This window comes from Cibotium barometz, chromosome 43 (genome assembly GCF_041138505.1).
Source record: "Cibotium barometz isolate CiBa-2024 chromosome 43, ASM4113850v1, whole genome shotgun sequence".
In the NCBI taxonomy this organism is placed as follows: Eukaryota; Viridiplantae; Streptophyta; class Polypodiopsida; order Cyatheales; family Cibotiaceae; genus Cibotium; species Cibotium barometz.
The window spans coordinates 4,392,689-4,408,539 of record NC_141088.1 but is presented as its reverse complement, the minus strand read 5'-3'; the positions used below and the strand labels follow the sequence as shown (position 1 = coordinate 4,408,539).

Sequence of the window (15,851 nt, the reverse complement as noted above, 5' to 3'; positions counted from 1 at the left end):
CTTGGTTTTAGCGAACAAACAAGTCATCTTTGAGTTGTTATTTATTAACAAGAAGCTTTCTTCTAACCAGCTCCTTCACCACCTTAGTAATTGTAGCATTGGTTTACCAAGCAGTAGATGATTATTAACAAACGCTTTCTTCTGGGGAAGAAGCCTTGCTTTTCCCCCACCAACAAAGAGCATCTCAAGACCAACACGCAGAACAAGGATTACATAAAATGGAAGTATATTCAACCCCGACTTTCAGAGTAATGAGGCACCCACCCAACCTCCTCTTCCAAACATATGTTCAATCTACGGAGACTGAAGCATGTGTCACCTTACATCTCAACCATGCATGTGTCATCTAACATCTCAACCATCCATCAACCTTACGTCCTAACAATCAATCAACCTCCATTTCTTATTACTGTGCTAGCCAAGCCAACCCCAACTTTCTCCCCTTAACTTTGTGGTCCAGATATTCACCCATCAGAACTGCTCTATTTTCATGCTACTGTCCCCATGATCAAGATTCTTGGAAGATTAGCAATCCATAGAACATCTGAAAGCCCTAGAAGCATTATTTCCTCTTTTAGCCATCTTTCCAAACAGATTATGTTCTTGTACTATTAAGCACATTTATCACATGTGAGTTTTTTTTGTCACATTTATACACCATCCATTTATCACATTTATAAACAAATGCTACTCAACGTCTAAGAGTCGAATGCTACAAACATTGAGAAAAGATTTCATAATGGAGGTGTTATCTTCACACAATACAACGCAAAAACTCTCAATACAATACAAAATTGATGATTTGTGTAGAATTGCACTTTATGTTAGTTTTACAACATAATTGAACCATTAATCAAATCACATGTTTTCACAAGTTGAAATATCAACGTTTGCCTATGACAACCTGTTGTAAGCTAGTTTGTAACCCCTTCACGTCCCTGCTATTGAGGAGACAACGAAGACTCAATGCTCTAATGTACAGTCCCGATTGGGATGAAGAGCAGGCAAAATTTGCAAGGTTTATACCGTCATGATTTATGAAGTGTATACTCTCCAACTGAAAGGAAGAATTGGTGGCCATACGTGACCTCAACTTCAGGCTGGCCATCAATGCTGATTTTTAGCTGCAACAAACACATTGGCAATGAGGTCTTGCTGGCATAGTCTAAGCAAGATCACAAGAACAATAGTACCACAACAAAGCAAAATATGTTGAAAATTTACTCTCTTTACTCTGCATGACTTGTCAATATCAAGTTGTGCTTTGTAGTACTGCAATATCGAGCCTCTAAAGATCTTACCTTATTATTAAATCCAGGCAACTCTGCCTTCAGACACAGTAGATCCCTTGATTGTAAGTAGACTTTGACATTTTCAGCATGGTTTGCATTCCCTGCTTACACAATGTAATTAGACAACTCTCTCTCTCTCTCTCTCTCTCAGGTTAAGTGCCACTGTAAACACCAACTACATAAATAACAATTAACTCCCCTTGCAGAAAGCACACTAATGTGTACACAATCATTGCAACTCCACATCAACCAACTTACTGCCAAAAAGCAAGAAAGCAAGAATACCGAAGATGGCTTATTCAAAGCATTTGCTGAAAGATGGAGGAAATTTGAAAGATTCACCTGAGCACACTTCCTTCAGTAACTCATCGACAACATACAAGCAAGGTCTTGCAAGACTAATTTGGAAAGCGCCATCTGCGACCCCGGAGTACTTTTCCATCGCTAACACAACCTGATCAGACAAAATTACAATCAGGTAAAAATGAAAGAGCCAGCCATCTACCCCTAAGATCCTTTTGCCATGTATTTCCTGGCACACCCCCTACTCAAAACCAGAAATCACTCACTGCATTAGAGGGTAGCATATCCATATGAAGCATCCGGAATCCAAGAGCCTCTTGGATGTAAGATGCCTACAAGAGTACCTACCATTGTTAGCACATTCCTGTTGTCAAAAGTTTTCAACCAGATCTTCTCCACACTTACTGGTCCTCAATAGAATGCTGAAATACCTGTGTCTTGAACACTCTTTGTAGAGTAGAGCTATCGCCATCGTCAGCAGATTGTAAGGGTTCAAAGAAAATTTCAACGTTGTCTGTTGGTTCAAGGCCTACCTTTTTCCTGAGCTTTTGTACCCTGTTCACAATCTTCAGAAACACCACAAAAAAAATACATAACTCAAAATCTAATGAAGACCTTAACCATGCTTCCTCCATAATTTCCTCTGCTTATGCAACTGACCACAATGATGAAAAATAAAGGCATGCATACATATCAGACAGGTGCAAAAGTTCCAGAAAACAAATCACACACGCTTTAAGAGACAGGCTAACAATCAAGGGTGACATAGGCTTACTTCACGGGCTGTTCCCACATCCGTAAGTGTGTCATCTGGTGTTAAATCAAGAATAACCAAGACATCACCTGTAGGCACACCCTAATCAGTGTCTAAAATACACCAGAATTCTTCATATTAGAACATATTATATACATCGAGAGAAAAGATAAGCTTTGAAACAAAAATACAGGAGAAGATTATCAAGCGTAAAGACTAAACATGCTAAGTTTTCTCTCAATCCCCATCTACAAACATGTATATAGCAATGGGAGGGTTCAGGTTGTTTTGCAACTTAACAAAAACCCAATGTGCGATCTTATCTACAAGCCATCACATCCCCACCCATACAAACATGTGAGAAAGTTTTGTTGTAGCATCAAGTACTTGTATGTGTACTAAAGACTTGCGGAATAAAAAAGTTGCATTGTATACATGCATACATACATACATATTAGATACATTTGTAACTAAACTCAATTCTGTAGAAATAAATTCTCATCTTGGAGAGGGGTTACCCATCTTCAACCCTCAATCTGGCTCCATCATATGTCTCTCAACTTTACTTCCAATATGTATTGCTATCTTATGCACATGTGTTGTAATTAATTTCAGCATTGAGTTATTTGAAGTTAGTTTTGTTATTCATCTATTTTAAGTGTAGAATAACCATCGAAAATAAATGGGAATATTAATTGTTAAGCATACCACATTGTACGTACAGTGGTATCAGAGCTTTGGCTCGATCCTATACCCCCTACACTGGTAGCACTTGCAATTAGTATTTTCTTTAGTTACATGTGTAGTGTGACTTTACTCTTTGCATTTGCTTGTTTTCATAATCATACTCATCCACATGGAGACTCAACCTACCCACGAAAACCATGTGGGAGAGCAGAGCACCCTTTTGAAAGCAATAGAAAGCCTTTGGGAGGAAAATCAATTGATTCGTTAGCAACTCTCAAATATGGAGGCTACTAATAAGAATAGTGCGAAGAAGGAAAGAGGCCGATCAGTCTCAAAACAAACAAAGAGGAGTTGTCAAAGTTTTTCTTCATCAAGAACGTTTTCTTCTTCTTCTTTCTCTTCTTCGTCAGATGGGAGTTCACACCATTCTCGTGGGCGAAGCTATCAAAGGCAGACGCATCAACATCCTCTCAAACATCGTCGATCACCATCTTCCTCTTCGACTTCTTCAGCATCAAGTTCTAGGCATAGAAGAAGGCAATCAAAGAAGACCAAATCCTTATCCCAGCTTAAAAAGAAGATCAAATTCAGTACGAATGATGGTTCTCGTAACACCGATCTTCTTCTTAAGTTTATTCGTTAATTTCAAATTTTATATGGTCATGATAACTATAAAGAAAAAGAAAAGATTAAGTTTGCAGCTCTTCATTTGACTAACTTAGCTCACACTTGGTGGATGGGGTTGAAATGCGACCATGCTGTCCCAAAATCTTGGAGGTCTATTATTCGAATGCTGAAGGCCCAGTTTCTTCCCGTTCATTTCAAAAGAGATGTGAAGATAGAGTGGGATCGGTTTTGGCAACGACAGATTGAGTCTCTTGATGATTATACAAACAGATCTTGGGAGCTACTCTTGAAGGTTGGACACTTCAAGAAAATCAGCGACTTTGAAAAGATGAGGAAGTTCCAAGGTGGCCTACACTTCAAACTTTGTACTTCTCTCAATCATTATCGTTGCTGTAATTTAAGAGAACTAGTAGACCATGCAGAGACATGGGAAATGAAGTATGGCAACAACAAGGTGCTTCAAAAGAATGGAAAGAAGAGGTCCTTTGCCAAGGAGGATAATTCAACCACTAAAGAAGGGGGAAAACAACAGCAAAGGCAGCTACCAACTCAAAAGAAGACAAGGCCTTATCGACCTTCCAATGCGCCTCAATTCCGCTCCAATATGTATTCCCAAACAAAGTAGATGTCTGAAGAAGAAAAGCAACGCTACATGAAAGAAGGGAAGTGCTTCAAGTGTGGAGAGCCAGGTCACATCTCCAAACACTGTCCCAACAAAGGACAAAACAAACCCTCCAACAACTCCATACCACGAGTCACAATCTGTTGGGGTAAAGGCGTTATGCCCACCCTTATAGTGTGTACAAGCCCATAAGTTATAGTACATAGTACACTTAGTACTTTTAATGTACTAAGTGCACTATGTGTACTAGTGCAATATACATGTGTGATAGGGGAGTCACACACTCATATCATTATGAGTTGACTTATCCCCACAACTCTCACTCTCTCTCTCTCTCCCTTGTTGTTTCTCTGTGTATGTCTCCCACACATGAATTAACCTAACCCTAATTCTTCCTTCTCACACACAACTGGTATCAGAGCCATCAACTGGAGCCATGGTCATTCTGCTGGTCGTACCCTGTGCTGGTTGTACCTTGTGACTGCTATCAGCTGGCTTAAGCAGTGCTGCTCTCCCAGGCACAGGTGGAGAAGAAGGCGAATGCAGGGCTGTCAGCGCTGGGCAGCATACGTCAATACAACAGCAGGCGGGCGTCAACAGCACGAATAGTGCAAGGCAGCGTTAAAGGCGAGGCGCCTGGCCACAAGGGAAGACACGCAGGCGGATAGGCGAAGGCGTAATCGCTGGCCGCTATCGCTTGACGTAGGCAAGTGAACGCAAGGCGAAGGCGCCAGCGCTAGGCGAAGCAGGCAAACATAAGCGAAGGCAGCGTAGCTGGAGGAGTCGGGCAGTCATTTCTGCGCTGAATCACACGCAGGCGTGTCAGCGCTGGACAATACAGGTACGCAGTCGAACCGCTGGGCAGCGCACGTACGAAAGCGAACCATTCGGCAACATTGAATCGGCGCCATTAATACGTGCGCTACACCAGCGAAGGGGATGAAGTGGCGGGTCTGGCTTGGTCTCGTTCAGCGAGCTCGCCTTGCTGCATCCAGAGGAGACTCCGCCAAAGGGCCCCTTCGGAGCTTATCTGCAACAGCTCGCCGTTTCTCAAGTGCTGCATCACGGAAACCATGGCTTTCGTAAGAAACACTAAGAGTTCTCAACAGCAGAGCGCTTGTCATTGAATCACTACATGCCGGATTGACTAGGGTCGCCTCGCAGAATCGAATCCCCAGCAGCATCAATACAGCAAACCCCCCTTTCCTGCAACAAAAAATCAGAAATTACAAGGTATTTTCCTCATTTTTTTTTTGGGATTTGCAATTGAGCAGGTACAGGTGTCGAATTGCTCAATTTTGAGCAAAATTGGCAAAATTGAGTGACATTGGTCACAATCAGGATCAATTTGCAAGAAATTGGTCACAATCAGGATCAATTTGTAGGAAATTGAATGTCAAAATTTGGGGCTTTTGATGTAATTGTGCAATTAAGCACTCATACATGCTGTATGATGTGAAAAATCGCACATTTGGGCAAAATTGCAGCAAATTGCAGTGCAAATCAAGGGGCTTTTGTGCCGATTGGGTTGATTTGCATGCAGGCACTCGCAGTTGATGCTGTGGATAATGTGTTGATGCCTTACAAGCACTCAATGTGCCTGTAAATCAAGGGGCTTTCATTATTTGGATGTATATGTGGCCAAGGGGAAGCATCGTGAACACTCTGGATGCCTTCATGTGCGTCAATGTACCATGTATGATCAAAAATTGATCTTAAATCAAGGGGCTTTTCAAGTTCGTATGCTTGTTGAGCTTGGCAAAGCAGCAGGCAAGACATTTATGCCTTGAATCCTCAAAAATCAGCTTGCAGTCAAGGGGCTTTTGCCCAATTTCTGTTCGGAACTGTTATATGCAGTGTTCGGGACTATAAAAGTCTGATTTTCACTCATTTGGACAGCCAAGAGAGCATTTATTGCTACTGTACCTGCTGGTACAAATTTGGCACAGCTTTGTGCAAGTTTTGGCATGGCTGTACACTGATTTGAGTGAAGAAAAGGTTCAATTTCAGCTGCTGTACTTGCCGGTACAGGTTTGGTACATCACAAGAGAGCACTTGGTACTGCTTTACAGTAATTTGGAAGGGCAACAGAGCACATTTAAGGTGCTGTCCAAAATCTGCAGCAACCAGATTTTGGTGATTTCATCACATAAAGTTGGAGATAAAGCTTGGGAGAACAACTGTGAGCACTTTGTGTGCTTTTGGTGCAGTGTTTGCACACTTGCAGGGAGTCAGGCATTGACAGGTTGCATATTGCTATGGCAACCACAGGTGAGAGCTCTTCATTGCTTCACATCAAGAAGCTTGAAGGCTCACATAACTATGATATTTGGCAAACCCAGTGCTATAATGTGTTGCTCCAGAAAAAGCAGCACAAGCCTATCAAAGAAAGGGGTGTAATGCCCGCTTCTCTTACTGCTGAAGAGTGGGAAGATATGGATGAGCTGGCAAGATCTACTATCATGTTGTCTGTGTCAGACTCGTTACTTTTCAGCATTCGTGAAGAGAAGACAGCTTGGGGAATGTGGCAGAGATTGCAGGACTTGTATGCCCAACAAAGTGCCTCAAGCAAAGTGTATTGGTTGAAGAAACTCATAGGTCTTCAGATGAAGGAAGGGGCGTCTATGACAGCCCATCTAAATGAGTTTAATGGTATTGTCAGCCAGGTCATTAATCAAAAGTTGGCAATGGACGATGAGTTCAAAGCCACTTTTCTGTTATGCACTTTGCCAGAGAGTTGGGACACATTCAGGACAGCCACTAGCAATTCGCATGCTATGCTGTCATATGCAGATGTTGAGGGTGCTCTTCTTCAAGAAGAGATGGACAGGAAAAACAACTTTGTTGGAAAGTCCAATGCAATGAATGCACGTGGGAGATCCCAGCAAAGGAGAAAAAGCCAAGAAAGGGGAAGGAGCAAGTCTCGCTCCAAAAAGGATTTGGAATGCCATTATTGTGGCAAGAAGGGACACATTAAAAAGCAATGCTACAAATGGAAAAATGATCAAAAAGAAAAGGGAAAAGGCAAAGGCAAAGAGAAAGATGAAGCCAAAGATGTAAAGCCAAAGGGCAAAAGTGGAGTCAAGATTGAAGAAATCAATGTGTCACATGCAGGTGGCAGTGAGGATGAGGTCCTATTTACGTCTTCACTTGATGCCCATTCACTTCTTACAGGTGGTCATGGTATGCACTCATGGATCATTGATTCACGTGCCTCCTTTCATGTCACAAGTTGCAGAGACTTGTTTGTCAGGTATACTGCTGGCAATGAAGGAGTGGTTTATTTGGGTGATAACCATGCATGCAAGATTCTTGGCAGAGGTGATGTGAGGCTTGTGTTTTCAGATGGCTCACAGCTTATGCTCCATGATGTCAGGCATGTGCCTGAGATCAAAAAGAATCTGCTTTCTACTGGACAGCTTCATGATGCTGATTATGTTACCACATTTGGTAGTGGAAAGTGGAAAATTAGTAGGGGCTCACTGGTTGTTGCCAGAGGCTCTAAGGTGGACACTCTTTACTTTATGCATGTAGGTGTTTGTCACCATGCTAATGTAAATGCAACCGAGCTGCCGGAATTCTCTGTGTGGCATAGTCGGTTGGGACACATGAGTGTCAAAGGAATGGAGCAATTGTCTCGTTTGGGTTACTTGCCTTCTCTAAAGTTTTCAAGTTTTCAGTTTTGTGAGCATTGTATATATGGTAGGCAACTACAATGCCCCCACAAGAAAGCTCTTGGACAGAAAGATGCTCAGTTAGAGCTTGTGCATACAGATGTATGTGAGATGCCTCAGCTTTCTTTGGGAGGGGCAAAATATTTTGTGTCTTTCATTGATGATGCCACACGCAAGGTGTGGGTTTATCCTCTTCGTTTGAAGAGTGATACATTCTCAGTGTTTCAGAAGTTTGTTGCTCATGTTGAGAATCAAACTGGCAAAACACTGAAGGCTTTGCGTTCCGACAATGGTGGAGAGTATATGTCCAAACAGTTTCAGGACTTTTGTGATGCTAAAGGCATCAAGAGGGAGCTCTCTACTCCTTATGATCCTCCACAAAACGGGACAGCAGAGAGGATGAACAGGACCATTCAGCAGAGAGGATGAACAGGACCATTCAAGAGAAGGTCCGTTCTATGTTGTCACATGCTGCATTATCTCATGGTTTTTGGGCTGAAGCTGTTATTACAGCCGTTCACCTTATAAACAGGTCACCTAACACGAGGCTTGGTGGGAAAGTGCCAGAGGAAGTATGGACAAGGAAGCCTCCGTCATACAAGCACTTGAGAGTGTTTGGTTGCGTTGCGTACGTGCACATACGCAGGGAAATGCGCACCAAACTTGACCTAAGTCTCACAAATGCATATTCCTAGGATATGGTGACAGAGTTGAAATGGGGTATAGACTTTGGGATCCCGTGAATAGAAAGATTATACGCAGCAATGATGTCATTTTTTATGAAACATGCATGTATAAGGAGCCTGCAAGGCAACAGGAGCCTGGCAGAGTCATCTTTGATGATGATGGACATCATGGACAACAACAAAGGGCTGTAAATCAGCCATTACAGCAGGAAAACCAGCCCTTAAATGGTGCTGAAAATGGTCCAAATGGACAGCCAGAGATGGCAGAAGATATCCCTATGGATATACCACAGTTAGAGGAGATACCGGGCATGATTTTTCAGCCTTATGGCATGGAACAGGAGCCACCAATAGGTGATATGCAGGCTGGACAGCAACCTGCAAATGATGGTCATTGGGTACGGAGGTCCACAAGACCCTCCAGAGCCCCTGACAGGTTTGTTCCAGGGGTTGACTACTTGATGCTTACTGACTGTGGGGAGCCCTCATGTTATAAGGAGGCTTTACAGAGGGCAGACAAGGCTCTTTGGGAGCGTGCCATGAAGTCAGAGATGGATTCTCTGCATAAAAATGAAACTTGGAAGTTGGTGCATTTGCCTGCAGGCAAAAAGGTTTTGCCATGCAAGTGGGTTTACAGGCTCAAAGTTGCACCAGATGCAAAGCCAAGATACAAAGCCAGGTTAGTGGCTAAGGGCTTCAAGCAGGAATATGGTGTGGACTTTGATGAGATCTTCTCTCCAGTGGTCAAAATGACCACACTTAGAGCTGTATTAGCTTTGGTTGCACATGATGATCTGGACTTGATTCAGATGGATGTGAAGACTGCTTTTCTTCACGGTGATCTCCATGAGGAGATATATATGCAGCAGCCAGAGGGTTATGCAATGAGTGGAAAGGAGAAGCTTGTATGCAAGCTGAAAAAGAGTCTTTATGGGCTCAAACAGGCACCAAGGGAATGGTATCACAAATTTGATACATTCATGAAATCTCAAAACACACAATCAATGAGATAGGAGATGTGGTGGGGAACACAACTCACACCCCAAAGCATAGTCACATAGAAACGCGTTTCTGGGCTGAGAAACTCCAAACGGCCGAAACGCCAAAAATGCATTTCAGAAACCGGAATTTTTTTTTCATTTCTAAAAAAATATATATCTTTTTTAAAAATTATGTCTAAGTGTTTTTTTTTAACTGTTTTAGGACTTTTTTAGTCCTTTTTGTCTTACTTTTGATGAGACACCATCAGCTGTGTACTATGTTTCGGTCTCATAGGCCACTTTGGCCTTTTGCAGAGACGTTAATGTATCTTTCTTTCTCTCTCCGCGCGCGACTTGCAGCTGAAACATCCTCTCTCTCTCTCTCTCTCTCTCTCTCTCTCTCTCTCTCTCTCGCTTGCACGCGATCTGCAATCACCTCTTCTTCCTCCTCCTCCTCCTCTCCCCCAATTTCTCACAAATTCCCCAATATTCCCAATTTCCTAAATTCCCAATTGCCCAATTGTAACCACAATTGCCTAAGCTTTTACCATATTTTAAGTGCCTAGCTAGCACTAGGTAGGCCTACAAATAATTCTACAAACTATAAGTTCTAAACCATTTTATTGTATTTATATAGAAAAAACTATGAAACCTCCACGTTTCTTAGCCGAAAGATGAAATGTTTTGTCCCGAAATGTCAAAAACCCCGAAACGTTTGTGGTGACTATGCCCCGGAGATGCGCTAACTATTGAAGGCTTGGGGTCAAATGCAAGAAAACTAAGTTGTTTTCTTGATATACCCTGCAGCCAATGAGAACTTCATCTCTTGGCAATTAGCAAAAGCGCTTCGCCTAAGGAATGAAGATATGGATACTCCATTGGAACTGCACCAAGCTGTTCATCCTGATGATGGAGATGCAAAGAAGACAGTTGTACCTTACGTCAGTAAGATAAAATTTCAGCTACAAGACTATAGTGATCAAGATACCTTTTGCATCACCGATCTTGATGGTTCTTATATGATTCTCGGCATGCCTTGAATCATAGGGTAGATTCAACTCTCTACTCCTAGAAAAAGAAGGTGGAATTCAAGCATAGAGGAAAGAAGTACGAAATCCAAGCTGGAGAGTAAGCGGAGACACCATACCAATGGTAAGCCATATGCAAGTCTCTCGAGCCATTAAAGATTGTGTGCAATGTTGTTTGATTTATGTGAACGATGTCCATAATAGAAAAGAAAATATGAATGTTCAAAACCAAGAGCAAATAAAACTTTAGGAAAAGTACAAAGATTGTTTTTCAGAAGATCTTCCTTATCAACTTCCGCCAAAAAGGCCGGAAGACCATCAAATAGATATCATTCCTGGACGCTCTCCTCCCAATCTTGCACCATACCGAGTGTAAGCCGACCTCAACAAGAAGAAATAAGAAAACAAGTAGAGGACCTACTTAGCCGTGGCTTGATTAGGCCAAGCAGCTCTCCTTATTGCTCCTCAGTTCCCCTTGTTCAGAAGACGGATGGCACATTTAGAATGTGCATTGATTATCGAGCTCTCAACAAGATCACTGTGAAGAACCACTTCCCAATTCCAAGAATCGATGACACTCTGGATCGATTAGGAGGCTCCAAGATCTTTAGTCGGATCAACTTAAAGAGTGGCTATCATCAAATCAGGGTGGTACCGCAAGATATCCATAAGACCGCCTTTCGCTCTTCATTTGGTCTTTATGAATTCTTGGTTGTTCCTTTTGGATTGACCAATGCACTGGCTAACTTCAACCGAATGATGAAACGCATCTTCAGAGATCGCCAATATGTCGGTACATTCTTTGATGACATTCTTGCGTTCAGCAAGAATGAAGAAGAACATCACCAACACTTGGAAGAGGTTTTGCAACTTCTTCAAGAACACCAACTTCTAATCAATGGTAAAAAGAGTGAGTTCTTTATGGATAAGATAAATTATCTTCGACATGTCATCTCTTCTAAAGGCATTCAAATGGATCCTGAGAAGATTAGAATTATTCGAGGATGGCCAGATCTTCGAGATGTGCATGAGGTACGATCTTTTCTTGGATTGTGCTCATGCTACCGCCGATTCATCAAGCATTTTGCACACATAGCTTCTCCTCTACATGACTTGACAAAGAAGAAAAGCTCTTTTCGGTGGATGGAAGCTGAGAAGGCAGCCTTCACAAAGCTGAAAACAGCCCTCACTTCAAGACCCACTCATCATTCCTAATTTGCTAAAACCATTTGTGGTGGAGGCAGATGCTTGCGGAGATTGCATTCGAGCAGTTCTTAATCAAGAAGGCCATGTTGTGGCTTTTGAAAGTCGTCGGCTAAATGATGTAGAGAAAAGGTATGACATTTATGTTATGAAAAGGAATTATTAACTGTGGTACGTGTGCATAAGATAGCAATACATATTGGAAGTAAAGTTGAGAGACATATTATGGAGCCAGATTGAGGGTTGAAGATAGGCAACAACCCCGCCGCCCCCCTGTCCCCCCTCCCCCCTCCCCCCCCCCAAGATGGGAATTTATTTCTACTCAATCCAAGTACTTTAGGATTGAGTTTAGTTACAATCAACCTGATGAAGAAGAAAACCGAGGTCCCTATTTAGGAAAACCGAGGTCCCTATTTAGGAAAACTGAGGTTCCTCTTCTTCATCCAATTTTAAGAAATCTCTATTTTTTAGGTTTAGCCTTCTTAGGACAAACCGAGGTCCCTATTTTTTAGGACCCGGTCCTAGATTTTAGGGACCCCCAATATGGGAGTCAAATGAAAGCTCTAAAACAATCATGGTTTTTCAATTTGATGCATCAAACTCATGTAAAATGAAAATCAAGCAATCACTCTAACATAGACTTTAATTAGTCATGCCATCTTATCGATTGTAACTGTTTGTTCTGGCGGATCTAGCCCACACTTCCATGCATCAATCCTTTCCGTGTGCGAGCTTGATCCTGGTATGCTTGAGTTCCGGTCATGGGCGCCCAATCAAGTCATATAGGTGGAAGTGTGTACTATCCATGTTCTAGCCCACTGCGTGGATCCACCATGACCTATGGCCACTCACCAATAGCGAGCTCCTATGCACGAATCTATCCAAATGAATGGATTTTCTTGCTCATATAAATTCAAAGGAAAACATGAAAAACATAGAAGAAAGTATAATTATTAAAGGATACAAAGAATTCTTTCTTTTATTTTGCGTTGAGTCATGACAGCCCTCTGGCTTTCATTCAGCTGTCCTCGGTTGAAAAGCTTCTTTGTATGTTTGAAGAATCCTTAGATAAGATTGCATGAACTTTCATCTACCCATTGTGCATCCGTTGAGGGAAAATCTTTGAATTTCAGCAAAATATAGTTGCCCTTCTCAAAGACCAAATGCCTTCAACACTTGTCAACTTACTTCTTTTGTTGCTCCTAAGCCGACCTGATTGTGGAGCGGACCTGTATAACTTCATTTGGAGCTTTTCCTGTAGATGAATGCGCTATATTGTTGTAGGCAAACTCCAATAAAGGAAGGTATTTCTCCCACTGGTTGGTGACCGAGGGCCTATTTTCTTTACTATATTTCACTAACTTTGGTGCTAACACAGGAGTGTGATCTCCTCGGCACCCGCATCTTGTACAAGAGAATACTCTATCAGTCCATAGTTAAACACCAAAGAGCTCAGGGGGTGTTTCCATGTGATTGGGTGACTCATAGGGGTGTGTGAATAGTAGTCCCATCACGCGACGGCGAGTTATGGATAAATAATGATACCTCAAGGGGGGGCAGGAGATACTCTATTGGTAATAAAGATACCTCGGGGGGGGGGGGGGGGGGGTGGGGGGGTGTGTCAACTTCAACCTCTAGTGCTGTGTCATGTGCAAGGATACTTTTTGGTATTTTTCAAGATGTATATGTTTATGAATATGTATTGGAAATTGAAATATGCTCATGAAGTGATGGATGCTAAATGTCTGTAGTGTTTTGGCAACTAATTTCTCTATTCCGAGCCCGCCTGTAACAGAAGGTTCCACATTATGGTTTTGAGTAGCATTGGGTCGTTTAGGTCATTCAAACCATCTATGGTTGCCATGACAAATTGTGCACAATCCCATCATTTGTTGTTCACAAGAAGACAAGGCCGTTGTAGGGTGAGAATTGCTAGTTGGTCACGTCTAGAATCCTATCCATAATCAAATGCACGTGGTTGAAAGAGTTGTTGACGCTCAAAATGACAAGAAGATAAACCTTCCCGTCGGTGAGGTGGTTGCAAATGTTGCCAAGGGGAGTTGGGTCAAAATTAAAAGCTGCTCGATGAGGATTGTTCATAATCATCACTAGTCGTACAAGAACCATTGCCATTTTTAGAATTATGGGAATGACCTTAGGAGGCCATAGTTTGAAATTCGGATTCAAATCTGCAACACACTCGACGTAATGAAAGTGTGGGGTTTAAACCTTCAATGAAGACATGAAGCTTGTCCACTGGAGACAAAGAATCAATCTCCAATATTAGATTAGTGAACTGTGAGACATAAGAAGCAAAAGAACTAGTTTGATCCAAGTGGCAAAACGTGATTTCGGGCTTGAAAATCTACATTGGCAAGAATGAATTGCTTACGAAAGATCCACTCAAATTTTTCCCATGTCGTAATCGTTTTTCCGCATGTTGTCGTCATTGCCACCAAAGCAAAGCAATATCTCTAAGTGAGGATGCAGCAAACGTAATCTTCTTGAAGGACCATCGAATCAAAATACAAGTGCAATTTATAAAGCCATTGTGTTCAAGTGTACGCTTATTGCATCGTCCTCCATGTGAATCCAGGGGGTTTAATTCCCAATTTCTTTGTTTTACTAGCTTGCAAAAGACAATAAAGAGTCTTAAGATCATCACTTGCTACCTCGGAGGGAACGATGTCTTCATTTTCAGGTATTGTTGCTGTAGTGTCGAATGCTAGCACAAAACTAGGATGAGAATGGCGATCCGTCTACAGCTATTGGATCTAGGACGCCAATGTGGCCATGGATTCTTGGAAGCTGCAATTGGAACCACTGCTACTTCTATCGCAAAACATGCTCCCAGTCCATTGGAGCAAAATTGCTAGGATGGTTAGAGGTCCTCATAGTACTACAATGAGATGAGAACTCCAAATGTTGGGGCTCCGAGGGTTGTGTTTGCTGACGCCTTTGAGGCCTAGTGAGAACCATCAGCAAGTGGGTAAGGCAAAGGCATATTGTGAACTCGAGAGGGTAGGTCGCGAGTTGGGGAGGCTTGTATAGACTGTGTGGAAATATGCCATTTTATCCAGCCCAAAAAGGGCACTTTTGGATATTTTTTGTTTTTATTGTCTTGTGCTGCTGGCCACCACTTCACCCTGACCGACCAGCAGCCCTTCACTCATATAAAAGACTCCAACGTTTTCTTCAATCATATATATATCAAGTGTTGCTGCTGCTGGTGCAGGCCACTTACATCAGGTGTACTACTGCTGGACTGGCCGCCTACATCAGGTGCTGCCTCTGCGTTTTCTATTGCTGGACTGGCCGCCTACATCAGGTGCAGCTTCAGCGTTTTTCTGCTGCTGGACTGGCCGCCTGCACCAGGGCTGTCTTCAGCAGTTTACATCGCCTACATCAGGGCCAGCTTCATCGCCTACACCAGGGGTGCAGCTTCAGTGTTTTTCAGCAGCCACGATTCCGGAGGATCAGCCTTTTTTACCAGATGTTGATTCTCCTTATTCAGATATAGATCACACGGAGGATGGGACTCCTTATTCACTAGAGAGCCCCGTTCGAGGTCTTTCATTGGGAGACGACCAGCCTATTCAGCCTCATCTAGAGAGCCCTGCTTCTCATTCTAGCCGACATCCTGGACTTTGGTATGGGACTTTTTCTCAGGAAGGACAGGTTCATCCTCGGTCGTTCGCAGATCCATCATCATCAACCCTGCCGGTGACTGCGTCAGGTTCGTATGTGCCTTTTAGTACTTATATTCCTAACTCTACCTAGGTATCTTCTTCTGTATCACAGATTCGACATATGGTACCATCAATTACCCTCAATCCCTGGCATTTTGTGAACCCAAACAGAGGGTCTATGAGTACAATTCACTCTCAGACTTCTGGTGTTCAAGGAGGTAACATTGTTTTTTCCTCTAGTTCACTTTCTGTTCTTGCTCCTAATGTGTTTTGGAATACTGCTCAACTTAAAGCACAAAACCCTCC

At 42.5% G+C, this 15,851-nt stretch overlaps 1 protein-coding gene across 1 annotated transcript in view; it reads right to left on the bottom strand.

Annotated features, from left to right (window-relative positions):
- Positions 1-732: 732 nt before the first annotated feature.
- The window catches only part of LOC147613439 (tRNA synthetase class I (I, L, M and V) family protein), a 40,129-nt gene continuing 25,010 nt past the window's right edge, over positions 733-15,851 (bottom strand). The window contains exons 22-27 of the mRNA XM_086781376.1: positions 2,371-2,438; positions 2,027-2,161; positions 1,862-1,927; positions 1,635-1,746; positions 1,302-1,393; positions 733-1,124 (exon numbers count right to left, since the gene is read on the bottom strand). Of these exons, the coding sequence (XP_086637502.1) occupies positions 1,029-1,124; positions 1,302-1,393; positions 1,635-1,746; positions 1,862-1,927; positions 2,027-2,161; positions 2,371-2,438 (569 nt within the window). The 3' untranslated portion in view covers positions 733-1,028. The remainder of the gene's footprint in view (positions 1,125-1,301; positions 1,394-1,634; positions 1,747-1,861; positions 1,928-2,026; positions 2,162-2,370; positions 2,439-15,851) is intronic.